The 26,613-nt window shown below is 41.4% G+C and overlaps 1 protein-coding gene across 2 annotated transcripts in view; it reads right to left on the bottom strand.

The window, feature by feature from the left end:
- Positions 1-5,006: 5,006 nt before the first annotated feature.
- COL28A1 (collagen type XXVIII alpha 1 chain) overlaps positions 5,007-26,613 on the bottom strand; it is a 117,295-nt gene continuing 95,688 nt past the window's right edge. For both annotated transcript variants that reach the window (XM_043541156.1, XM_007063101.4), the window contains exons 28-36: positions 21,363-21,431; positions 20,910-20,990; positions 20,783-20,818; positions 19,684-19,720; positions 17,059-17,610; positions 10,938-11,128; positions 7,248-7,497; positions 6,178-6,354; positions 5,007-5,358 (exon numbers count right to left, since the gene is read on the bottom strand). In XM_043541156.1, the coding sequence (XP_043397091.1) occupies positions 6,182-6,354; positions 7,248-7,497; positions 10,938-11,128; positions 17,059-17,610; positions 19,684-19,720; positions 20,783-20,818; positions 20,910-20,990; positions 21,363-21,431 (1,389 nt within the window). In that variant the 3' untranslated portion in view covers positions 5,007-5,358; positions 6,178-6,181. The remainder of the gene's footprint in view (positions 5,359-6,177; positions 6,355-7,247; positions 7,498-10,937; positions 11,129-17,058; positions 17,611-19,683; positions 19,721-20,782; positions 20,819-20,909; positions 20,991-21,362; positions 21,432-26,613) is intronic.

Below are 26,613 nucleotides of genomic sequence, written 5' to 3'. Positions count from 1 at the left end.
AAATAAAACAAGAGGAATTAACACAAGCAAAGTGAGTTAGTGTGCAAAAGGGGCAAATACCTCCCTTTCCAGGTACAACAGAAGCAGACCCTCCCTTCCCTCAGGGTGGGCCCTTCAGGCAGTTTCCTGGGAGAGATCCTGGCTTCCCTCAGCCCTTTCCTCTGGAACTGCAAAGTAAGGGTCCTTTCTCTTCCCTGGCCTGCCCAGTGAGCTGTTCTGCTCCCTTTTAACTTTCCCTCCAGTCTATGCTTCTCTTGTAGGTAGGGCGGGGCAGGGCTGGCTGAGTCCAGAGCAGTTCCTTAACCCCTTGTTGCCCTGTAAGGGGTTTGTATACCCCACTATATTGGACAATATGAATCGCAGACAACATGGAGATTCAAATAGTCAGAGTTTGGAAAATCAGGGTTTACTTGTACTTTTAGAATGTGTTTGGAAGTGTAAAACACACCAATTCAAATTCTGCTTCATGTCATGAATTGACATTGGTCCACCTCCTAAACCTGCATGATTTAAAGTCTCTGTCCAAGAGCAGTTTCAGAGGTGTTGTGGTTAAGAATAAGTTTCATTAGTAGAAAGTGAGAAAGACAGAATGTCACCTGGCCACCTTGTACTTGGATCTAGTCAGTGTTCTTTGTCTGTGACTTTTATAAGCAAAAAATATTACACAGAAGTTAGAAGAAGCAATCTACCTTAAGGTATGTGACAATAAAATCAGTTTAGTGTGTATTTGTATACACCTCTACCCTGATATAACACTGTCCTCGGGAGCCAAAAAATCTTACCGCGTTATAGGTGAAACCGCATTATGTCGGGCAGGGGGGTCGGTGACAGGGCGGGGGGTGAAGTAATGCGGCACAGAGGGAGGTTTCTGATGGAGCAGTCAGGAGGGCTGGGAGGCTAGTGGTGGCGGCTGGAAGGGTCAGTGGGGACAGAGTGGGGAGCTGTGTATGTGCTCAGTGGTGGTCCAGTGGGAGGCCCGGGAAGTCCCGGTGGAGCACTGAGGAGTGAGGGGGGGATGGGCAGTCGGTATCTCCTGGTGGCTGTGCGGGCACGGGAAGGGGAAGGACAGACCCCCGTGCCACAAGTGAAAGCTCTGGGTGCCAGGGGCGCTGCAGGAGGCGTGCTGGGACCGGCGGCAGGGCGAGGAGTGTCTGGGGGAGGCACCGGGGCAGCTAGCGGGATGAGAAGTTCCACAGCTCTGGAGACGGTCCTGGTGGGGAGCTGAGGGGCTCCACAGAGGCGCGGCGCAGGCCACCTTGGTGCAGTGGTGCAGCGAAAGCCCGAGGGGACCGATGGGAGTTGGGACCCATACAGCGCGGGGCAGTTACTGTCCTGGCGAGGCTAGGTGCATGACTCCCAGCTCAGCACCAGGCTGGGGAGCTTGGGGCGGACTCACTAGGGGAGCCAGGGAGAAGGGTCCATCGCTAGCAGGGGAAGCAGGAGGGGCAGGGAGATGCTGACTCTCAAGCCCCTCTCCCTATAATCCCATTGGAGCTATATGATGCAGGGAGCCCCACAAACCAGCTTGAAACCAAAAGCTTCCCTACACCTTGTGCCAGGATGCTGCTCAATGTGAAGGAACATTCAGAAGATCCCGATCACAAAGAGGTTTCCCTTGGCACCAGCGTCTCCCATAACGGCTGCCAGGGCGCTGCTCAACACGAGGCCGGAATACAGGCTCCAGAGGGGGTCCCTAATCTCACTTGCACCATCACTATGCCCCCGCCCAACCCGTTAGCGAGCAAAGCCTCCCTGGACTCAGAGTTCCCTCCCCACCGCCTCACGAGGTCCCTAAAATAGGCCGTTGTAGCTTCCCTCTTATGTAGAGCAGGGTAAGGCAACTCCAGAGAGTTGCAATCTCTCTGCTTTCCCAGGCATTTTCCTTCACTGTCTCCTCCTCTCGCCTGGCTTCCCTTTGTTCTCTCTCTTCCTCCTCCTTTCCTGCTCTTCTCTCTTCACTTAATTTTTGCACTGCTCGCCACCCTGCTAGTCTCCTCACCATCCGTCCGGCGCGCCTCCGCCCGACCACTGCTCTCCTGCTCACCGTCTTCCCACCCGCCTGCCTCCTCACCCTCCTTCTGCCTGCAGCTCACCTCCCTATTCACCTCCTCACCCTACGTGCCCACCCGCCTCCCACCCTTAACCCCGCTTGCCCACCCCGCCTCCTTTACCTTTATAATGCTTTACCGAGTTATATCCGAATTCGTGTTATATCGGGTTGCGTTATATCGGGGTAGAGGTGTCTTTTATTTGCCAGTAAAACAACATAGTTGATACGTATCATTCTGGAATTTTTCTGAATGATGGTACTTAAAAGTTAGAATATGTAACAATAGCGGTAATATGGAATCTGATTGCCTGTACTGCAAAAAACTGGTCTTCAAAAAGTAGAATATACTGTAAGATACAAATGATAAATAATGTTCTGTATTTGGCAACAAGATAGAATACGTATGTATATGATTCACTGTAGACCTAGTATCCATTTGTTTTCTGACAAAAATATTAATGTTAAATAGATTTGCTCTAAAATTGTTGGCTAATTAACAGTCATATTTTAAAACTAAATTGTAAGAAGTACTTTATTCCTCCCCCCCCCCCCCCCCCCCGCAGTATTTCTACAAAGACTTTCTTGGAAGGGGACAGGTAGTGTCTTCCTCATTAGCAGAAAATATTTATTTCTATTTCTCCAATTATACTTTGCCAGAGGTCTCTTCCTGTCTGAAATATACTCCATTATTAAATATAAATGTGGATTTATATAACAATATATAAAGTATTATCCTAATTATATAATGTAGACAACATATTAGTATTTAGGTTTCAGTTCAATGGGAATCAGGATTTTAAAATGTCATGGATACATTTTTAATATGTCAGAGTAGTAACAGTTCATTGGTTTTGTGATGTGAACACTAGTCAACTTGAAATTACCAAAATATAACTTATTTTTAACAACATCCATAACATCTGTGAAAGAGCCTGGGACAGCCTGTTTCATGTGAAGCAGACAAGATGCTGCCCACTTGGTGTTTTTCAGAATGTAAAAATAAAAGGCTGTTTGTTTAAAATAGAGCTCGTGTGGGCATTGCTTTGTTTTCACACAAATCTCTAAAGAAATAGACTGAACAGGCTGAGTTCCGTGTGCGTACCATTGTGGCAGTGACTGAAGCGTCCTTAGTATCTCTTCCACCGGATCTGTATCTGAATTGCTAGTCTTTGCCTTGCTCTGTAGAATTCCCATCCAGTAAAGAGAATTTCTTGTCCATTGTCTTTATTCTTGCTACGAGGGACTTTGTAATTTTTTTATTGTTACCCCATCTGGTGGTATTTGAGGAGATTACATGTAAAATAAAGAGTTCTGTCTTGAATTATTAGAATGAATGTGCAAGTGTGCCCTGCTAAGTGTGGCCACTTATCCTGTGGGCCAATAAAATCTTAGTCCCCACAAGAGTTTTTCCATATCATTTGCAGTGCCCCTGTTGCTATGATCAAAAGAATAGCAGATTTTTGGTGGCCCTGTTAATAAATTTCAGTGTATTTTGAAATAAGAAGTGAAGAGAATTTTCCTTTTTTTTTTATTGTGAAAGAAAATAGTATTTGAGCTTTTAACAGCTTGATTTTGTTCTAAATCTCTGAACCCCTGCTATTGAAGCAAGCAACACTGTGAAGCTCAATGTTTCCCTGGTACTCTCCTCATTTTTGACTTTTGCATTCTAAACAGACACTAAATCAGGGGTTCCCAAACTTGGTTCACAGCTTGTTCATGGTAAGCCCCTGGTGGGCCGCGAGATGCTTTGTTTACCTGAGCATCCACAGGTATGGCTGCTCGCAGCTCCCAGTGGCTGCGGTTCGCCATTCCCGGCCAATGGGAGCTGCGGGAAGTGGTGGAGGCTGGGCCACTGCTTCCTGCAGCTCCCACTGGCTGGGAACAGTGAACCGCAGCCACTAGGAGCTGCGAGCGGCTGTACCTGCAGACGCTCAGGTAAACAAAACGTCCGTGGCCCGCCAGAGGCTTACCCTGAACAAGCTGCTGACCAGGTTTGGGAACCCTTGCACTAAATCCCCCATTTTTCAGGATGAAGTGATCATGAGCTAATATTAGTTCTATACATACAGGCCAACATTTTAAGAAGTGACTAGTGATTTGGGCTGCCTCCTTTTTGGATATCCAACTTGAGACACTGTTACCAGAGACTCATTTTCAGAAATGGGTGAGCACCCTTTCTCTGAAAAGTATGCCTTGTTTTAGGTGTCTCTGGTTGGGCACACAAAATCACTAGTCCTTTGGAAAAATCATATGCTCCAGCATTTCTTTCAGTGAGCTTTGAATAACATCTGAGGTAAATATGATGTCCTTAAGGGTTAAGTAAGAGGAACTTAAAACTGTGTAAGCATAGTGATCCATCTAACCGTAATGATCATCATGTAAAGATTGGCATGAGTGCCATGCAGGCATAAGTATTGTATTTCCAAACAAATAACGATGCAAGACTACTTTATACTAATTTAATCAGAAGCTCTTTAGTTTTAGCTTATACAGTGCCTTCAGGTAGGGTTGGGTCTGAAAGCAAAAAGTAGTATAATAGAAATAAAGATTTCTGTACACCTTTCAGTGCTTTTCCCTTTTAATTGCAACATAATTTATTTTATTTTACTGTCATGTATATACTTTTTTGTTTCATTCTATTATGCAGGGGCCCTAAGATATCAAAATATGTTAAATAGCCTAAGAGTTGAAGTCGCTCATAGATTTTACCATAATTATATAATAAAAGGACTTGACAGGGCTTACCTTTCTAACTGACAAAATTATTCTAGTGGTAAATCCAAACCTGCTTCAACAGAAGAAAACACTGATTCAGTTATATCCATGGTATTTAAATCCCCCAGGGATACTCATAAATGACACATTTTCATTCGCTGCTCTAAGTGGTGTAACAAGAGAAATAATTTCAAGCACCATTAATTTCTGTTTAAAACTGTAGCATATTTTATTTTTCAAATAGATTGAGGCCTCTATTATTAAATGCTGAGTATCAAAATGTTTGACATCTTAATCCTAAAATTGAAATGATATTTGCCATATACAGTACTATATTAAAACAACAAAGTTGGAGGGAAAAGGTATATTCCTTTGTATACATAATAAAGTTATTACTGTGAAGATCTAGATATATATGGTATACATGAGTGTATCTACATTCTAGTTAATGTGAATGTCTGTCATATTGTGACAAGCGCTAAAAGGTATGCTAGTAGTGTTCATATTGGCACATCGTTCTGGATTCTTCTCAAGTGTTCATTCCTGTACTCATGCCAGAAACATTCATCTTCACCAATCCCAACTGACAGTTTCTAGAAGGCAATAAAAATTAATTTGATTATTAGATAGCTTTGAGGAATGCAATTGCTGCACTTTAAAGTCACTAAAAAGATCATATTTTCTGTGATTTAGATGAGCAGAAACTTTCTTAGACTCACAAGCAAAAATAAGGAAGTTAATTCTGATACCAGAGATAATGGTTCAGCTGTTGCTGTGTTGGCTTCTATATCACCTAATTAATATGATGTACCCACAGCTCTAGTTGTTTAACTGTAAACACTTATGCCACTTACAGCAAAACCTTAATTTTTTAAAAATGTCTTGGACATTAAGGAGATATCTAAAACATCAATCTATATAGAGGTAGCTATTATAGAGAGAGCTATAGCTATGAGACAATACAATAGTTTTTCTTTGGAGGTTTCAGACTATAGGCAGTCCAATATTCCCACTTGTGCCCCCAAGTAAATTATGTAACATCACCGAGCCTCCATGTCTCATCAGTCAAATGATGATACTAATGCTTACCCACCTATTGTAAAGCGCTTTAAGATTTATGGATGAAAAATGCTACCTAAGGGCTAGGAATTCTATCTCGTTGTCTGTGGAGGCACACGTTAAACAGTATCTGCCAAATATTCTACATGGCAACAAGACAACTGAATTACTGTAGTACTTCTATAAATCAGGTTTTGCATCCCTTTAGACAGTTATACTTGGGAGACCACTTGAAGAGTTGAATATCTCTGGTCCCTGTGTTCAATATGCTGCACAATTAATTTTCTTATCTTTTCAATTTAAAAGATGACTATGGATTTGTGAGGATAGCCTCCAGCACAGATGTGACTTACTTGTTCATCCATGAATACAGGTTTTCTGACACTCTTTTTCTGTCTCAAACCTATTTCTGGTGCCATGACAACCTCCATACCAAAATCGGGCACAAGAATTGGCATCCTTGTCATAATACCACTTTACCAGATAATCTCGACAGTCTCCTGGTTTCATAGGCTCCAAGCACCTAGGATCTGAAAACACATCAAGTTAAGTTAGCTGGGAATTTTCTTCCTTATTGTGTTAAATTGAATTTTATAAAAGAACCTTCTTCAGTAAATAAAAACCATCTTCTGTTCCACCCACTTGATCTCTTGGGGTCATATACAGCCCTCAATCAAGTTCCCATTGATATCAGTGGAAGGTATGTGAATGGATTGAAAGATATATGGACTAGTGGCTCAGTTTTCAAATTGGGGTGCTTAAATCCCTATTCTGGAACCTAAATCAGTGTTGAGGTGCCAGAATTGTGCTCTTATTCTAGAAAATGTCATTGCCAAGCAACAGCAACCAGTTGGATAAAAAAATTAGTGGTTTGCAAATATTTAACTCCAAGTTTATACATGCTTTTGTTTTGTTCCCGATATAATCTAGTGAATTTAGGGTCTAGCAAATATTAAGGTTTGTTAACACTGCCTAGACTAAAAAATAGTGGAGGCAACTCTAGTGAGCAGGCTACCTCCTGAAATATTGTGAATGCCATTCATCCTTGATGAGAAACATCTGCTACATTTCCAGGCCCCAGGCTCACCTGAGCAGAGTTTGCTAATTGTTCTCAGTTGTGTATCGAGCTATTACATTTTTTCTCTGTCAAAGCTAAATGATTTGAACTCAACTCTCCAAGCATGAAAATGACTTATTCGCTTAATCCACTCTGCCTCCTTATTCACTCTGCATTTGGCATAATAAAAAATTTAAAATAGGTTGTATTCAAAGTGTTGTGAAAAGTAGTCAGCATTTAGGAGGAAAAAATGAAGTCCTTAAAGAAACCCAAACAACACCTACTGTAAAACAAAAACCAAAGGTAAAAAGACAAGAACAAGATCTTTGTTCTTTCCAAATTCTAGCAGCAGCATTTGCTCCTTACCTTTTCTAGTTGCTATTACTTGAGGATGCAAAACTGTTGAAGGCCATTCTACATCTGTGGTTATACTGAATGGCAGAGGTACATCTGGACTAGGAGTTCTACTTTCCAAGTCATCAGGTCTGCCATAAAGAGAAGAGGTCACTGGTTGTCTGTGACTATCAGGAAGGTTCCTTTGAAAAGGTGTGCTAGCAGTATAATCCAGTGAGAAAGATAACAGCTCCGTCTCTCTGTCAGTCTCTGGAGGGCTCAGCTACAAAAGGATTCAAAGTTTATTTTAATGGTAAAATTCTACTTAGACTCACATACCAAGAGAAAAATTGAGATGATGTAGGAGGCTAAGAGTATTTTCTCATGTGCTATTTAGCTGTATTGGTCAGCAATTTCATACCTCTCTAATGAACTGTGAACCTCCACATCTCTCTCTTGCTATTTTTGGAATATATTTTTAGAACTTCTTGGGTGCTGCCGGACTGAGAAAGCAGTATAGTGCTTTCCACTTAATTCAGTCACAGGCTATGTCAAACCTAATTCTCGTTAATCAACGCCGCAGGAAACTTTTTGTTGGCAAAGTAAAGAAAATCAGGGATATGAGGGGCCAAAGGGTAAAATGAATCTGTGAAATGCTTCATAATTTCTAGTATGTAGTTCCAAGGGATTATGTGACATTTTAGATCCTGAATCTAGGCACTGAGATGGATGGCACCCTATTTGCTGCATTATCTGCAGGGGGATATGCATGCATTCTGCCTCTTTCCTACTTTTAGGAAGTAGGACAGTAGCGCCTAAGAGACTACTAGAGCAGAAGGTGATAAACATTTAAATTATGCAGACCATATCTTAATACACAGATTGTTTTGTGGACATTTCTCCTCCAATTCATGGTCACATGGGATCATCTCATCTCCCTACTGCTGATAGTCAGAATTTTGAATGGTTAACCAGATCATATTAAGAAGCGAATACAGTTGATCAAATATCAGAATTTGAAAAGAAATCTACAATTGATAGTGAATTGCCGATTAGGGAAATAGAAATATGTAGCATTTTTTGGACAAAATAACCCCCCTTCCTAAAACCTGTAAAGCTCTGTAGATCATTAACCTAACCCCAAATTCTAAAAATGACTCCAAGGTTTAGAAACAATGGAATTATAGATCACAGAATGGAGAGCTTTCTCTGAATTATCAGAATTCCAGATCTATAAATAATGCATTGCTTTTGACTTACGAAACTATGTATACTCTCAATTAAAAGAAATAATATTACAGACTTCAGCATTTCAAACAGCAATTTAAAGCATGTAGTGTTATAGATTAATGTGAAATAATATTGGATACTGGTGAGCTGATTTGTCACTTTTATAACTGGACACTATGTTCTGCATCCCTGGTTTACAAGCAACCAGAATCCAGGGCCAGTCCAGGGAAAATCCTGCCCATTTTGACTCAATAGCTGTAATTGTGTAAATATCTTGCGACAGCAGCTACAACAGTGCCATGAGAACACCTGTTCTGACTTTCAGGTGACATTGTAAACAAGAAGCGGGCATCATTATCTCCTGCAAATGTAAACAAACTTGTTTCTCTGAGCAATTGGCTGAACAAGAAATAGGACTGAATGGACTTGTAGGCTCTGAAGTTTTACATTGTTTTATTTTTGAATGCAGTTATATTTTTGCAAATAATTCTACATTTATAAGTTCAACTTTCACGACAAAGAGATTGCACTACAGTACTTGTATTAGGTGAATTGAAAAATACTATTTCTTTTGTTTTTTACAGTGCAAATATTTGTAATAACAAATAAACATACAGTGAGAACTGTACACTTTGTATTCTGTTATAATTGAAATCAATATATTTGAAAATGTAGAAAACATCCAAAAATATTTAAAATAAATGGTATTGTATTATTGTTTAACAGTATGATTAATCGTGCAATTAATTTTTTTTTAATTGCTTGACAGCCATAAAAAATACTTTTCTGCTTTTGGGTAACATATAGTTGGTTTGAACAGATATTCCTTAGAATGGAAAATATCACTAGAATTTATAACATTTTAACTGTTAAAATAGTTTTAAAAAAAAGCAACCCTGCACCCCCTCTTGGGTGTCCATAATACATGCAGAAAGAAAGGAAAAGAGACAGCAACGCTTGAAAATTGAGTGATCTGGTATCAGCTAACAATATCCTATAGGATATTATAGAGACTAGGTGTGTGAGGTAATATCGCTTAATGGACCAATTTCTGTTGGTGAGAGAGACAAGCTTTTGAGCCACACAGAGCTCTTCTTCAGGCCTGGGAAGGGTAATCCCAGCATCACAGCAAAATGCAAGGTGGAACAGATTGTTTAACATAAGTAGTTGGCACATATTGTAAGGGACTATTCAAGGTAGAGTGGCCCATTAACACCTCTGCAGTCATAGGGCAAAAAGACAGGGTTAGTGGGTTACAGGTTATTGTAATAAACCTTAAATTAAGTGTCGCCGGGCATTTAGTGCACTGGATGAGGTGCACCACATGTTGTGATAGGCATGTCTAGGACCCAGAGATCTGGAAAGGTGTGTTGTGAGGGATGTTGATCATTGTAGCAGTGGAGATATGTCTTCAGGTTTTGCATCTGTTGCTCTGGCAGGTCTGGTGCCACTTTGAATTGATGTGTCCTGATCTGTGGGGAACTTGCTTCTGATGCTGAGCTTGCAAAGGTTGTTTGAAGGTCTGAAGTGGGGGTTAAGGAAAGTTTTCTTTCAGAATGGGGTCCCCATCAAGTATGGATTGTTTGATACCCTGCATGGGTTCCAGTGTGGGGTGGTAGGTGAAAACTAAGCAGGTGTGATCGGAGGGGAGGGGTTATTTCTGTATTGAAGCAGGTTCTCTTGGGGTATTTGGATGGGCTGTTCCATGATGCAATCCACTTCTCAGTGGAGTGTCCTTGTTCGGAGAAGTCGGTTTTAAGTGTGTTAAGATGTTTATCCTGGACTTTCTCCTCAGAGATTACAGAATCTAATTTTCAACATTTTCATTCTAACTGCACAAAACTGTGCCTTCACAACACATTTGCACAGGCAATTACCATATTTTCCACATAAAAATGTCTTCTATTGCATAATTAGGCATATAAGCTGGGTGCGTACTCAACTGCAGGGGTAAAAGTAGAGGCCAGATTGAAGCCCCATTAAAATGTTGCTTTAAGAGTGAATTTCATGTTCTGTACATTCACAGCGTACATGTGCACTTTGCTACATATATTTTCTTTTCTTAGATAACTATATTTCCTAATAGTACTTTTCCATGTAAGAAATTGTTCTAGTTGCATTCACAAAGGGGTGGTGATTTGTACAATTATGAATGGAAGGAGAGGTACCCACAAAGCTAACTTTAAGATGTGTCCATACTATGAAAAATTTGAAAACCCTTGGCATAATATATATTTTACAGATCTCCATTTGATTCTAAGACTCCAACATCTACTTCTTTTGGTAAACAGCAGTTTTTTAATAATTAGCAATTAAGTTCCAGATCTCACTTTAAATATCCTTTGTCCAAATCTTGCTTCTGTCTATTGAAAGAATTCATGATTTGATCATGTTGCCTCTTGGTAGGATAATGAACAATGTAAGAAATTATGTTTTAATGTAAATACAGCCATAGTTATTTTAAAAGATGATCAATAATTATGCTTTACTTACAAAATTGATAGTTTCTTGCGTAGGTGGAGGGACATAAAGTTCTGGAGTCTGAGTTTTACCAAACTGATCAATATTACGTTCACTGGGTGTTTCAAATCCAGGGTGAAGAGTTGAAGATGAACTGAGGACTCTGGTGATATATGAGCTGGAGTCATTCTCACAGATTTGTTGAAAGAGATTATTCTCAAGAGCTGCAAAGATTAACAGAAATAGGAAGTTTGTAGAGGCTAACAAAAGAAAAGATAAACTTGGAGCCTGATTCTAATCATACTTGCATTGTGGTATAAAGCATGAATCTTTAAATCTAATGGTTAATGAGGTATTGACCGCTAAGGACATGTCAGAATTGCAGTGGGAAGGAATAAAACAATGTAGTCTTCAGAATGATTTGATTTTAAACTCCAACATTTGATAGAGTTAGAAACATTTAGTTAAAACAGTTAATGCTTCCAGGACCAGTAAACTTTTCTAACTATTGGTGTTGGACCAGTGTCCAGAAAGAAAAAATTGTATATGTTAGTGTTTGAGAGAGAGAGATGAAACACTTCCACATTTTACTCTGATTCTGAAAGGAAATTCAGTGCAAAAGTGGAACTGTTGCCAGAGTTGCTCTAAAGTGATCATACGCATGAACAAAAAAAAGTCTATAATCCAGTGCAGTGGTTCTCAACCTTTTCCATCCCTTGACTGCTTTCCCCAAGAAACCCCTTAGTATCTATCTGCGATCCCTCTCCCATTTAGCAATATAGAAAGAGCAGAGTGCTTATGACACCTGACACCTGTTCATGACCCCAGTTTGAGAACCGTTGCTCTAGTGTCTGTAGATCTGCTTGGCAGTCACCTGTTTGTCTTGAAAGCTGTGTCATATAGTATATCCTAGATGTATTTACCTCTAAAACACACTTAATTAGTACAGGGAAAGTGTATTAGAAAGAGAATGACTTGAAAAGTAGATCTTAAAATTATCTGAAAAGAACTAACATAAAATGAGTATTCTCAAATCTGTTTATTTTTGTTGCTTCATATATCAATGATATCTCCCAATTAATGACTGAATGGAACTAATATATAGGGCTTTATTAGTATCTAAAGAGCATAGAGACAGGTGACTAGAGAAAGTTGCTGAATCTGTCATTAAGGTCCCAATCCTGCCATGAGCTCTTCATGGGCTGGCCCCTGAGCCCACATGGAGCCCCACTGAGTCACTGCTGGCCATAATCTGCATCAGAGTATAAGAATGATGTTACCATTTACTCAGTGAGGTTCCAGTTCTGCCAAGATGTCTGTGCAGGCAGACTTCATTACAGGTTCAGGGGCTAACTGAGTAGGTGGTATCATCTGTCCTATACGCTGATGTAAATATTGCCAGTGGAGTTGAAAAAAAAGATTTAGGCCCAGATCCACGAAGGTATTTAGTCTTCTAATTTCCATTGAGGTCAATGGAAGTTAGGAGTCTACCTTGGTGGATCTGGGCCATAATGTTTTGATTTTCCATAGAAAAATCTTCATCTTATGAGTCTGTAACAGGGCACGCTGGCGCTTTAAGGCAGGATACAGGCCTAGCACAGTTCTTTAGAAATTTCAGTTTAGAAAAATGCTTTCTGCAGATTATAGCTCCTATGGGACATGGCGACTACAAACCTGAGAGCCAGGCCTACTGGGAGGTCCTTTTTCCCAGTGAGAAAGAGACACGGGAGGGAGCAATACTGGTGATGGTTCTCTCAGGTGAGAGAACCTGGAAAGGCTGTGCCAAGGGCAAAGGAAGACAGAAGGCAGAAGATTCTGGAAGTGAACTGCTGGCTAGGTAAGTGGTGTAGGGTGGAGGGTTTTGGTTTTGTGGAACATTGGTCTACTTTCTATGGGAAGAGGGGATTGTATAGTTTAGATGGCCTCCACCTCAGGAGAAGGGGAACCAATCTCCTTGGGGACAGGCTAGCTAGAGTAGTCATAAGGGGGTTAAACTAACACCAAAAAGGGTGGGGGATAAGAAAAGGAAAGATATAAGGACTAGTTAGCACAAAATTGAGATGCTGAGAATAAAGTTCCACCTCTCCCCCCCCCAACACACACACACTGTGAACAAGTTGGCAACTGCTAAGGGCACTATGTATATGGTGGCCCTGTTGGAGAGAGTTACGGCAGACATAGTAGATATCAAGGCCACACGATACACTGTTACCTCAGTTAACTCCTTTCTGCCAGCGCTGACATGACAAGATGGGTGAATGAAGCAGAAAGAATAGTATAATCAGTGGAAGATCAAGTACAAGGGCTCTCTGCCCAGCTGCAGAGAAGCACCGACTTATTTTTTCTTAAATCTGAACTGGCAGATCTCAAGGGAAGGTCTCGTTGCAATAATTTGAGAATTATCAAGATTACCTGAAGGGGCAGAGAAAGATCACTCCCTAGAATTTGTTCCTTGGCTCCTTTGAGAAATGCTCAGCTTGCTGGATGATTTTAAATTTGATTTAGAATGAGCATGTAGGTCCCTGGCTCCTAAACAGCCTGGAATGCTAAACCTTGTGCACTGATTGTCAAATTTCTCAGATTTACAGCAAAAGAAAAAATATTGCGGCTAGCTCATGGGTGGGGGGAGAACTGTTGAGGGGATGCCGCAAAATAAAATAATGATTTCTCAAGATATTGTAAAAGATGTGGTTGAACAGAGATCAGGCTTTAGAAGAGGATGGGAACTGGTTAAGCAGCAAGGACTTAAATATTTTATAAAGTTTCCAGCTCAGTTTCATATCAGGATTAGTGAGGAAGTGTATCTGTTCCAAAAGCCACAGGAAGCAAAAAGGTTTTTAAATAACCTGAAGTGAAATGAGTATCTGTTCTGATTTATACCATGTTTACTTCCCAGTTGTTATGTCTGCCTTACCTGCACTTATGAACCTATCCAATTATTGTGACTGACTGACTGACTTATTTGGGTTATTTCTTCAGCTCCAAGCTTATACTTTATTCATTTTTGGGACACATATATAAATTCTCATCAAATTGTTAACTGTGAATGGGAGTTAAGGGAACACCTCATCCTGAATTGATCTCATGGGAGCGAACTGACTGTGAAAAGGATTTATTTAAATTGTGTATTAGCAATATGAAGTTCTTTGCTCCTGTATTTGTGCTGGGGTATTCATGAAACATTTGACAACATCCCCATGTGGCAGATCAACATGAACCATTTGTTTGTAAATATTACAAGGCCTGTGTATTAGCTGGGCACCAACATACACCAAAGATGGAGTGGTGCAGCTCCCTGATGCTCTGTAGAAATTTGAGGGCTCTGATATCACTTTTTAAAATTGGTGCCAGTGAGAGACTCTGCTGTGTTGCTGTGCCTTGCTGCTGGGGCTCCTCAAAGCCCAGCAGCTTGACAGCCGATGTGTTGGAAGTAGGAGAGATGGCTCTCTTCCCTACAAGACATCCTGGAGAGCTGCACAGGAGCTGAGCAATGTAGTTGTACCCCCTATGGTCCAACAGAGCAGAGGAGAAGACCAACATGGGTTGCTGAGCTACAAGAAGAGTGACTTCTACACTCCCTGTCACCTTCTACTTTCTCCCTCTCACCCTGACCCTGCTTGCCCCTCTCCCCACATCCACTGCCTTTCTCTTCCCCCCCTTCTTCAGTTCCTTCCTCCATCCTAATGCCTTCGATAAGCTCAAATCTGGAGTTCATGAACATGAAGTATGAAGTTAGTATAGAAGAGTCACTTATTTGCTGTGTTTTTGGTGCAATAATTTACAATTTTGGGAGCAGTTAGATTCCTCTCCTCTTAGTTATATGTTAATATGAAGAAGGGAAACTGAATGTTTGGTTGTAAGCTAAAAGGGGGAGGGACACGTGGCTCTGGAATTCCCACAACATACAATGTCTTACTCAGTGCACCAACCTGTATTACCAGTACTCTGGTGTTTGGTTTGGCAAACTGAAACAAGTACAAATTAGGGGATAATATACATAACCTTGACATACCTTCCTATCTCCTTACCATGTAGTTACTACTCTGGTGTAGGGAAAATAGGATGCCTGTTTTAAATAAATAATAGTAATAATAATAATACTTTAAATAATGGATATTGGTGGATCTCCCGGCCTGAATAGTGTGTCTCCCTGGCTGACCCCTCCGGAATTTACGAATGGTTTAGTTTTGTCTATATAATGTTAAGTATTTGACAACTATTGCCTTTTCATTGTGCTTGCTTATGCTTGGTATAAAGTTAAGTTGTTATATGTATGTTATGTTTTTGCTTTATCTTGTCTTTTTGTGCTCTTCTCCCCTACCTATTCCCTGGAAGTCTGGCAAGTGTCAAGCATCTATCTGGCAAGGGAATCCAAAATCTGTGGAATGAGTGTCTGAGACATTTCATCCATAGACTCCTACCCCAATGGGTTTCTGTATGGGGAGCAAGATGAGGCGTAATAGAGCAAATTATACAAACATTCCATCCCCTTCATTTGTAAGGCTACAAAAATAATTCGTAACACAGCCAAATGGTCCTGAATCTTAATTTTATTTCCTGGGATGTAATGGGTCTCAATATTCCATTTAAAGAGAAAAGCATACTGCATGTTCTGGCACCATGGACCATGTGGTGCCCCGGAAGCGTCCAGCAGCAGGTTGGGCTCCTAGGCGGAAGTACGCAAGCAGCTCCACACGGCTCTCGTATTAAGAATATGAAAGTGGCGAAAGCCCCCAGGCCAGATGGCTTCCCTGCCAAATAGACACTTCCTTGATGTCCTGTCTGACAGGATGTTTATCAGTTTGATCCGAATGCACTAAGACTGCCAGAGGCCTTAGATCTACTGGGAACTTTGGAAATGCTTCAGAAATGCTTGTGGCGGGAGCAGCGCACCGAGCTCCCTGACCCCTCCACCACCTAGGAGCTGCAGGGATGCAGAGCCAGGTAGGGAGCCCCTGCCAACCCAGCCAACCCTCCCCCCACCAGCAACAGCAGGGGTCCTGGCTGCGCACCACCTTCCCTCAGCAGCAGCGAGGGTCTCGGGCCACTCCCCCCAGCCACCATGGTGCCCCCAGACTGCCCCCCCCCCGAGCATCCGCGGCTCCCCGCCCAAGTTTTAGTCACGGGTATTTTCAGTAAAAGTCATGGACAGGTCACGGGCCGTGAATTTTTGTTTACTGCCCATGACCTGTCCATGACTTTTACTAAAAATACCCGTGACTAAAAGGTAGCCTTATCTCTAAGTACTTACATGGGGAAGAAATATTTGATAAATGAACTCTTCAGTCTGTAAGAGAAAGGTATAGTACAATCCAATGGCAGAAAGTAGAAACTAGAACAATTTATACCGGAAATAAGTTGTATTTTTTTAACAGTACGGATAAGTTAATCATGGGAAAAATTTACTCAGGGTTCTGGTGGATTCTCCATCACTGGCCATTTTTAAATCAAGATTGGATGTTTTTCTAAAAGGTATGTTCTAGGAATTATTTTGGGGAAGTTCTATGGCCTGTATTATACAGGAGGTCAGACTAGATGATCACAGTGGTTCCTCCTGGCCTTGAAACTGATGAATCTATGGGGTGGAGTGCCTGGGAAGGAATACTTTGTGGTGGTGTCAATGGGGAGGAGAGGTTGGGAAATGTCATAAGCTCCCTTATAGCGCTATGTGAAACTGTGAAAAGGAGGGAAGGATTGACAGACCTTGAGGGAGATTAGTGGCCCAGAGAGAGAGAGACAGAATGCAAAGGTGAGGAGAAATCCTCTTCGCTCTCCTGCATGAAGGACAGAAAACTTCACAGACAATGGAACTTTGATCCAGCACTGAGGCATCCTGGGAAAAGACTGACAGAAGCCTTCAATGGAGGGCTGGTAGCCCACAGAACAAAAGAAGTTGGATAAAGAATGGCTGTGGGAACTCTCGCTGTTTGTATTGGACTTTCATTTACCCTGGAAGGCATGAAGATTTGATTTGGCTAGAGGACTAAATTACAGAGCGAGTGAAGGAAACTGAGGAACGAGTTGCATCTGAAGGTAAAAGGCAAGCTACTTTGCCACAGAACTATACTGACTGGCTTCAGTTGCTATGTCAAAGGCCTAATTCCATTCAATGCACTAATTTCATGGTTCCTGTTAAAGGGATAGTTTCTCTCACCTGGGAGTGTGATGAAGTCCTCTATCTGGTAGACATGTTCACTGTCAGGATCTGTAGCTATGAGCTGCAATTCTTTCAGAAACTCCTGAAAGTTGGGATCAGTCTTCTGAACCACCCCAATTACAAATATCTCAATGTTGATGGCATGCGCATTCCTCACTACGACATCCAGTCTTTGATCACGACTATCAGCTTGTCCATCTGTTATCACAACAGCCACTTTTCTTACCCCTTGTCGTGCAACCTGAAACATCTCAATGGCTTTGTTGATAGCTGCAGCTGTGTAAGTGCCTTCCCCTAGGTACTGCATATTATCAACAGCAAGTTTCAGCCTGTCTTTGCTCATGTGCTGCTGCAGAGTCGATACCAGCTCTACTTTGTGGCTGAAGTTGATAATGCCAATGCGGGCTGTACCGTGGTTGGCTGTTACCCTGTCAATGAGTGCATTCACAAAATCTTTGACAATTCTGAAGTTGTCTGGTCCAACACTTTCTGAGCTGTCAATCGCAAATACAAGTTCCAGTGGAGTTTCTTTACATTTGACGCCACAGCCTAAAATATTAACAATTTTAGACATTTTATGAGCAATTTCCTTTCGATTACACAATGAATGCAACTGAAAAAATATATATCAGATTCTCAGTCACCCAAGCCAAGGGGACTTTTCTGCAAATAGAAAACTAAAGTAATCTACAGTTACTGTTACTAAGATTTTTTTTCATAGCAAATGGTAGGCCAGATACAGAATGGAGAGAAACAAGTAGAAGATTCTGACTTCCCAAATTTTAAAGTATTTATCTATCTCTACGTTTTTATAATGAAGGTGCTCTTTTTCCTTGTTTACATTTTGTTTATTTATCAACATCAACATCTACTAAACATTTATTAGAACGTAAGAATGGTTATACTTGGTCAGACCAATAGTCCACTTAGTTCAGGATCCTGTCTTCTGACAGTGGCCAGTGCCAAATGCTTCAGAGGCAATGAACAGAACAGGGCAATTATCAAGTGTTCCATCCCCTGTCATCCACTCCCAGCTTCTGCCAAACAGGGGTTTAGTGGTACTAAGAGCATGGATTTGTGTTCCTGACCATCTTGACTAATAGCCATTGATAAACCTATCCTCCAAGAATTTATCTAATTCTTTTTTGAACCCAGTTATTCTGTGGGCCTTCACAACACGCCCTGGCAATGATTTCCACAGGCTGACTGTGTGTTGTGTGAAGAAATACTTCCTTATGTTTATTTAAAAACTGCTGCCCATTAATTTCATTGGGTGACTCCTGGTTCTTATGTTTTGTACAGGGGTAAATAACACTTTCCTATTCACTTTCTCTACAATATTCTTGATTCTTACAGACCTCTATCATATCCCTCCTTAGTCGTCTCTTTTCCAAGCTGAACAGACCCAGTCTTTTTAATCTCTCTTCATACGGAAGCTGTTCCATACCCCTAATCATTTTTGTGGCCCTTCTCTGTACCTTTTCCAATTCTAACATATACTTTTGAGATGGGGCGACCAGAACCACATGCAAGTATTCAAGATGTGGGCGTACCATGGATTTATATATTAGCATTATGATGTTTTCTGTCTTATTATCTATCCCCTTTTCTGATAGTTCCTAACATTCTGTTTGCTTTTGTGACTGCCGCTGCACATTGAGCAGATGTTTTCAGAGAACTAAGCGCTATTACCTACATAGAAGACAAAGTATCCATAACTATACCAATTTAATAACTTTCAGTGGCGCTATTAATATTTTCAAAGTAAATTAATAAATAGAAATGTTCTTTATTGCATTTTGCGTTTATAAGTTTAAGTTCTATCTCCCTTAAAGCCCACAATCTAGTAATTGAAACCCTAACATTTTTTCTGACAGTTTAGTTTATAATTTCTGAAACCTTTAAAAAAAGACATTAACTATGTGGTTTATGTCCTCAGATTTCCCAGGTTTGCACCGTCTGTAAAGGCAATATGCCCAAACTCTAGGCCCAGTCACCCCTTCTGCAGACAGTGTGCAGTACAGAGTTAAGGGAAGACATCTCAGTGAGGTTATCCTTCCAGTAATTCTGTGTAGAGAACAGGTTCTTTCTTGGCCACTTGCAGAACATTCTGCATGGCTTGCCGACAAACCCTGCAGATCCCAGAGATATGCAGAAAGCCTGGCCCCTGGTGTTCCCTCCTTCTTCTTCTCTTCCTTCCCCTCTCCTCTCCCCCCACTTCTTTGGCAGTGTGGCTATGCTGCCAGGACTTCCTCAGCTGGTGTCTGCCCCTGGAACCCTTTTTACACTGCTGGGATAGTGTCTAGGGACATATGATACAGTTTCTGGCTGGATTATACTTCCACTGTGAGCTCTGCTGGATTTCCTTTTGATTTGCAGAATTCCTATTGCTAGCCCATATGATGTGCTTACTTTTCAGCTGAAAATCATAGGCTCTACCCAACTTCATTTATTTTCTGTAACATCTTATTTAAAGATGTTTTACTGCTGACACTTTACATGTGTTCCATTATGACAGAGATCCTGCCACACTAACGTGGAGTAGCAGGTTTTACTTGTATCCTTTCAACCATGGTAGTTTTATTAAAACTTGTTATTTCTTGTCCATAACATAGATCTTACCACATATTTCCATGATAAGTCTGATAATTTCTTCTTTCTGAAAAAGAGCATTCATTAATGTGTTACGTTTATTCTAATCCTGGGGCATGTTTTTCTTTTGTTTGAGCTGCTACTGCATATCCAAAACCTGCTGTCACATTTTATTGAAGTTTTGCTCTTTTACAGAGCAAATTATATTGCACTTAGGGACGATTATAAAGTGGCTGGAACTCATAAATGTCATCAGCTGACAGGAGGCTATATCATGCCATCAGTTTCTAAATAGTATTCCTAGTTGAAGTCAACGAGGAGTCCGGTGGCACCTAAAGACTAACAGATTTATTTGGGCATAAGCTTTCATGGGTAAAAAAATCCCACTTCTTCAGATGAAGTCAGTTAGCTGTTCTTAAAAATCTACATAATATGTGGCCCAAAGTATTTACAATAAATTGCTCTTGATACTAATCATAGGTCTCAAGAGTTGTAACCTGTTGTTCACATCTCGGGTATTAAGTCCTTTAATACACATTTAAAAAGAAAAACTTGCAAAGATGACATGGTTTACTCTATGTGGTTATGTCAGAGACCGCATGGTCCATTATTTTATTATCCTAAAATGACTTGTTTGGATGTTTGAAAGAAAACTATGTGGTCTAGACGGTAAAAAGGTCATTACTACATATCCCAGTTGTTCCCGTATGCATTTCTATCCACCCATATTGTACATTCTCAGCAAATTGCCTGCTTCTGTCTATCACATGAAAGGGTTTTGGAACGCTCCATGTTTGGCATGTGTAGATTCTTCAGGAAGTGGTATAGTTAGCAAAGTATTTCCATCGCTCCAGCCAGCAACAAGAATGACAACAACACAGCAGAACCTGCCTATGACACAAATTCCACCAATAAGATGATAATCTCTGGTGGAATTTGTGTTCTTCTTCCACATGTATTGCTAATGTAGTGTCAGTGTGTCTCTGAATTCCATGTCAGCCCAATTTACAATAACTTAGTCAAACTCTGAAGCAGCAGGATCAGAATTTCTTCAAATTAACAAAACATGCACAGTTTTTGCAAAGGGTAAACTCTTGACTGTCAAGAATCAATTAATGTACATACTTACAGTAAGACCAGGTTCACCTTTTCTTCCCACAATCCCCTAAGAATTTGTAGAATGAGATCAATTAATAAATGCTAGTTTGTCTCATTTCCATTCTGTAAAATTAAATAACGTAAAAAAGGCATTTTACCATTGGTCCCGCAGGTCCTGGTTCTCCAATATCTCCTTTGTCACCTTTCTTTCCTGGATCACCTTTCTCCCCATAATCTCCCTAATAGAATACAGCAGAGGTAAAAGTAGTGAAGTGCTAGAGACACACAATTGGAACTGTGCTTCCCCAGTTTTTGTGTTCTTTGTATTAGCACATGTCCTCCATACCAACCCATGGAAGAACTCTATCTGTGCATTTGAGATTACTGGTCAATGGGCAGTTTGTACATGAACCACTACAGTAATTACTGCGGTGGCTGTATGTCGACCTAACATAGTTTTATAGTGTAGACGTGCACAAAGTGTTTGCAGGATCAGGCCCTTAGACTTCAAGCTCTCTTTAAGGTAGTGTTGGTCTTTTGTTTATCTGCATAGAATCAGGCGCATCTAATAAGAAAAAAAATCCTTTATTAACGCATAGGCTAGAATTTACCTTTGAGCCAGGGAGGCCATATCCCTCTGAACCCCTAGGTCCTGGTAAACCTGGAAGTCCTTGTTCTCCCTGAATACAATATGGAGAGTATATTCAATTAAAAGTGATATTAAGTTATGGAAAAGATACATTCATGTAGTAACATTCTATGTCATAGAGAAAGTCGAAGTCTTTGCATTATATGATGTCACTAACAATTCAAAGGTGCTGTTTTAAGTACCAGTGATAACTAATGGGTTTGGATTTGGCTATTCAGTCCGTACACTAAGGATCCCACAATACTTTTTTGTAAAATAGGGGTTGGTGTACGGTGCACCAGTTGCTCTGCTGTATGTATATAGTTTTGTAAAATGCTTTGTGATGGTAGCACTGTATTCAGTATAACTGCCACCATGGAAACTGGACATTAAAAACAGTAATTTTTAGCTACATGTGGATTTCCTGAATGTACAGAAAATCCATTACAGTGATAGAGGTTCGCAAACCTTTCTGTTCCTTTTACTACAGGAATGTTAGTATTTTTTGACTGAGACATCATGCCAAATGCAGCCAACAACCCCACAGCTCAGCTAAGCAGCCTTAAGCAGTTGCAAATGTTACATAACAGGAATGTGCATTCCCAAAGCCCAAAGGAATGATAAACAGATGTCTCTGTAGTGCAGCCCCACAGAAAGGAAGTAATTTGTCCACCTTAAACCACTTCTTCCACAGCCACTGGGAGTGCTACTATAGCGTACAATACCTTTAAGGCCTAATGAAGATTCAGATCTGTTAGGGTATATCTACACTGCAATCCGAAGTGTAACACTAGCATGGTTAAAATTAGCAGTGTGGCCACAGCAGCATGTGTTTCAGTGCAGGCTGCACAAGCACATTGAATAAACCACACCCCTGCGTGATGTAAGTTATACCACCCTAAGCACTGGGGTAGACAGGGCTACGTTAAAGCTCTCCCACCAACGTAGCTACTGCCTCTCACGGAGGTGGAGTAATTAAGTGGACGGGAGAGCTCTCTCCCACTGGCTTAGCGCGTCTGGTGAAGAGGCTGTACAGTGGTGCAGCTGCATTGGTACAGCTGCACCGCGGTACTGCTTCTAGTGTAGACTAGCCCTTAAGTCATACAAAGTGTTCTCTACCACCTTTCCCCAGTCTCTGGGTTGTAGCAGTCATTTTTTTTTAAAGTGACAGGGGAAAATAAGTGCTGGGACAGCCTGAGACCATTCTAGGTTGTGATTCCCAGGTGAGATATGGCATTGCACTAGCATAAATCTGGAGTAATGCTGTGGAGAAGCAGTGACCCCTGAGATGCAATCTTAACCCCAGTGAAGTCAATGAGAGTTCTCCCATTGACTTCAATGGGACCAGGATTCCATACCAGGTCTCCGTTCCTGTTCTTTTGTAGATCAAACATTTTTTGGGGGGTGGGGGGGAGGAGGGGAGGTAATCTGATCAGGTCTTTAGGGTAAATAGAAATATGATATTTTACATTTTTGTCATGTTTTTAATAAAAAGAAAGCTAAAGGAATATTGATGCAATGTGGCCCAGTCAATGGCCATTCTTTATCAGTGTTAATTACTGTAGACAGCAGTCACAGCTCTTTAGTTTTACTGACTGCAAGCTAAAACATTAGATTGGTTTAGAATGACACTAAAATGTGGATGGCACATGTTATGAAATGAAAATCACATATATATGTCTGACATTTTCCCATGAGAACATAAGCACAAGGCTTGAAGCAGATGCAGGAAAGTTATTTATGTTTCACTTTACCCCATTTCAAAGTTTTGTTTGTGTGTGCTCCTGCTAAAGTATTACTGGTTTGAAAATGGAAATATCTGAGGCAAGACTCTGTTTCCATAAGACTCTCTTTCTGTAGCCTCAGACAAGGGAAGCGAAAGACAGCAGAGAAGGAAATAAGGACCTATGAAAATTATTACAATGATAGTAGAGGGATTTACTTGCAGCGTGAGTGTGTTAAACAGAAGGATCAATTAAGAGAGGACATAAATGGCACCCGAAGTTACATGTTGGTAAAATGGAATAATTGATATAATGTACATAGTGATTTAATGTACATAGTAAAAGGACAGAAGGGTGAGTTTGTGGCATGACTAATGACAAGAGAATGACAGGTGTGAGATAAAGCTGACTATGTGAAATGCAGCTATTTCAATTCATATGCTGAAGCCATCTGCATCACTCAAGCCCAATGAGAAGAGGGGTACTGTGACAGTGTGCTGGCTAGGAAACCCTGAGCCAGCCCTCTGTCATGCCAGCTCCAATTAGGAAAGGGGAATTGGAGCTGGCTGAGTAAGCCCAGGCCTAAGTGGCAAACAGGGAACAGCTGCCCGCCTCGTCAGCCGGGGGCTACATGAAGGCTGGCAGGAAGGAAGCCAATGAGAGAGAAAAAGGAGGAGCCAGGGAGTTAGAGGCTGCTCTCCCCTGCTGGCTGCAAGCCTGATACTGTCTATACCCACAAAGTAGTGGGAACTTCTACTGTAAATAAAGAGCACAAGTGATTGCACCAAAGTAGAGGTCTCTGGCTGGTTTGTGGGTGCAGAAGTGGCAGAAGATAGAGGGGCCCACCTGTGCCCTGTTACAGGTACGCATGGCATTGCTGCACGATTTGGCCTCCAGTGTGCCAGAGAAGTGTTTCAGTGCTGGCTCCACAGTCTGATGTGGAGGAGGTCGTTACAGCTGGGCAAGGGAAGAGATTGAAAGATCAGCACTTATGCAGTTCTGGTGACCCCACTGAAGAGTCACAGAGAGGGCTCTTCTACCATTCCATCTGCTAGGCTGCAGTAGTGGTTATGAAGGGGTGGGAGTTCAGCTCTGTGCCCTACCCAGAGACTGAGCAGGTGAAGTCCTTCATAGGACTGGAAGGGATCTCTAGAGGTCATCTATTCCAGTCTCTTGCTACACTCATGGCAGGACTAAGCATTATGTAGACCATCACTGGTTTGTCTAACCCGCTCTTAAAAATCTCCAGTGATGGATATTCCCTGTTTAGTACTCCATACAAAGTCCAAGGAGGCTTTGTTCAAGGAACAGTGATGCCTTCATGAATGCCGAATGTAAGGCCAAACACAATGCACAGTCAATCTGTGGAACTCCTTGCCAGAGGATGTTGTGAAGCCCAAGACTATAACAAAGTTAAAAAAAGAACTAGATAAGTTCATGAAGGATAGGTCCATCAATGGCTATTGGCCAAGATGGTGTCCCTAGTCTCTGTTTGCCAGAAGCTAGGAATGGGCAACAGGGGATGGATCACTTGCTGATTACCTGTTCTGTTGATTCCCTCTGGGGCACCTGGCACTGGCCACTGTCGGAAGACAGGATACTTGGCTAGATGGGCCTTTGATCTGACCCAGTATGGCCATTCTTATGTTCTTAAACCCTGCTCATGCAAGCAGTGCCATTAACGCTAATGGGACTTCTCACATGTATAGGGCAAGCAGGATTTACCTTTCAGTGAATATCAATAAAGATCACATTTTGTTAATTTAAAAATATTCAGTGATTTACCAGTTTGACCCACATACTAAAATTCAACTAAAAATTGGCTATTTATCCTTACCTAGAAAGCAAATTATTCTTGTGTAAAAATACTGTTTTTCAGGTCCCTGACCCAAACTTCCTGCGAGAGCATTGATCAATAAATGCACCTTTAAATAAAATCTAGACTCTGAACTGATTGTGGATTTGGGTAAGATACATAGTGGCTTCTGCACAAAAACAAAAGTATAATAGGAAAGCCCTGTCAATGCTGCTATCAGATTTGTGTAACTGATCTTTTCTCCTATGCTTCATTCTCTCTACAAGCACAGAGTTCCATATAATTAATAACTTCTTAGGTTGAAATTTGCTATTGCCCAAACAAAAAACAGGCACTGTACTTCTGAAAAAGATCAGTGACTGGCAGCACTGAGGACCAAGACAGATGTCAATGGATGGAGAAAACAGTTACTGAAGTGCCAAGACAAGTGCCACAGTGCTAAGAAAGAAGGATTAAAGACTTTAGTACTTTAAATGATTATATAGTTCACTAGATCATCCTTACACATCTCACTGGACTCTCCAAAATTCTAGGGCCAGCTGTGTATGCTCAGCCACATTATTATAGTAATTGTCTCAAATGCAAGGACAAAAATCTTATTTCAAAAGCCCATGTTATTAATGCGTTTTTCAGTGGATCATGGTCATCACATTAAAAGCCTTCGGTAGTGAAACTATTACTGCACATCTCAAAAATACGGCATGTTTTGAATTTATCTCACAATGGGATAGAGGCAACATTTAAAGTTTTGTACATATATGCCTACTCCTCTAGAGCAGGGGTGGCCAACCTGTGGCTCCGGAGCCACATGCAGCTCTTCAGAAGTTAATATGCGGCTCCTTGTATAGGCACCGACTCCGGGGCTGGAGCTACAGGCGCCAGCTGTGCTGGGGGGTGCTCACTCTTCAACCCCTGGCTCTGCCACAGGCCCTATCCCAACTCCACCCCTTCCCGCCCCCTCCCTGCCATGCCCTCGCTTCTCCCCCTTCCCCCGCCCCCGAGCTTCCTGCATGCCACAAAACAACAATTGGGAGGTGCAGGGACGGGGGGAGGGTGATCTGGTAAGCAGGAGGTGCTGGGGGTGGGGGAGCTGATGGGGGGCTGCTGATGTATTACTGTGGCTCTTTGGCAAGGTACATTGGTAAATTCTGGCTCCTTCTCAGGCTCAGGTTGGCCACTCCTGCTCTAGAGAATTTTTTGGCTACCTTTTAGCTATCAAAGGAGGGGACAGATACTTCCTCCTATAACTGAAAAAATGTGGATTTGCATAAATACTGTATATTCTGCAGATTATTTTTCCTGCATTTTAGATACATTTCAACCATTGAAACATTTCCACTTAGTTTGGCTTTTCCTCCTTGCTACAGTGGTAAACCCACTGTAACGACAAGGTTTAGTCAAATACATTCCACATACTACATTCTGGAACCACTTACACTGCAAGGACTGATAGCATTGCCAACTGGGTACAGAAGGCACATTTCTCAACACAGCTATGCCAGTGCACCTCATCACTAGGGGCTTAATCCTGCAAGATGCTGAACATGCTATTCTTGAAACAGCAAAGCATTTAAGTAGACACGTAAGCGTGTATGTATTCCCATTGATTTAGAAGATAAGGTTGGCACTTGGGGTGCTCTCCATTAAGGCCCTGGACATTAAGAACTCGCTTCTGTACCTTTGTTCATAACAGC

Source organism: Chelonia mydas, chromosome 2 (assembly GCF_015237465.2).
Source record: "Chelonia mydas isolate rCheMyd1 chromosome 2, rCheMyd1.pri.v2, whole genome shotgun sequence".
Lineage (NCBI taxonomy): Eukaryota > Metazoa > Chordata > Testudines > Cheloniidae > Chelonia > Chelonia mydas.
Note: the sequence above shows the minus strand (reverse complement) of the source record. Positions and strands in the feature narration are given on the sequence as shown.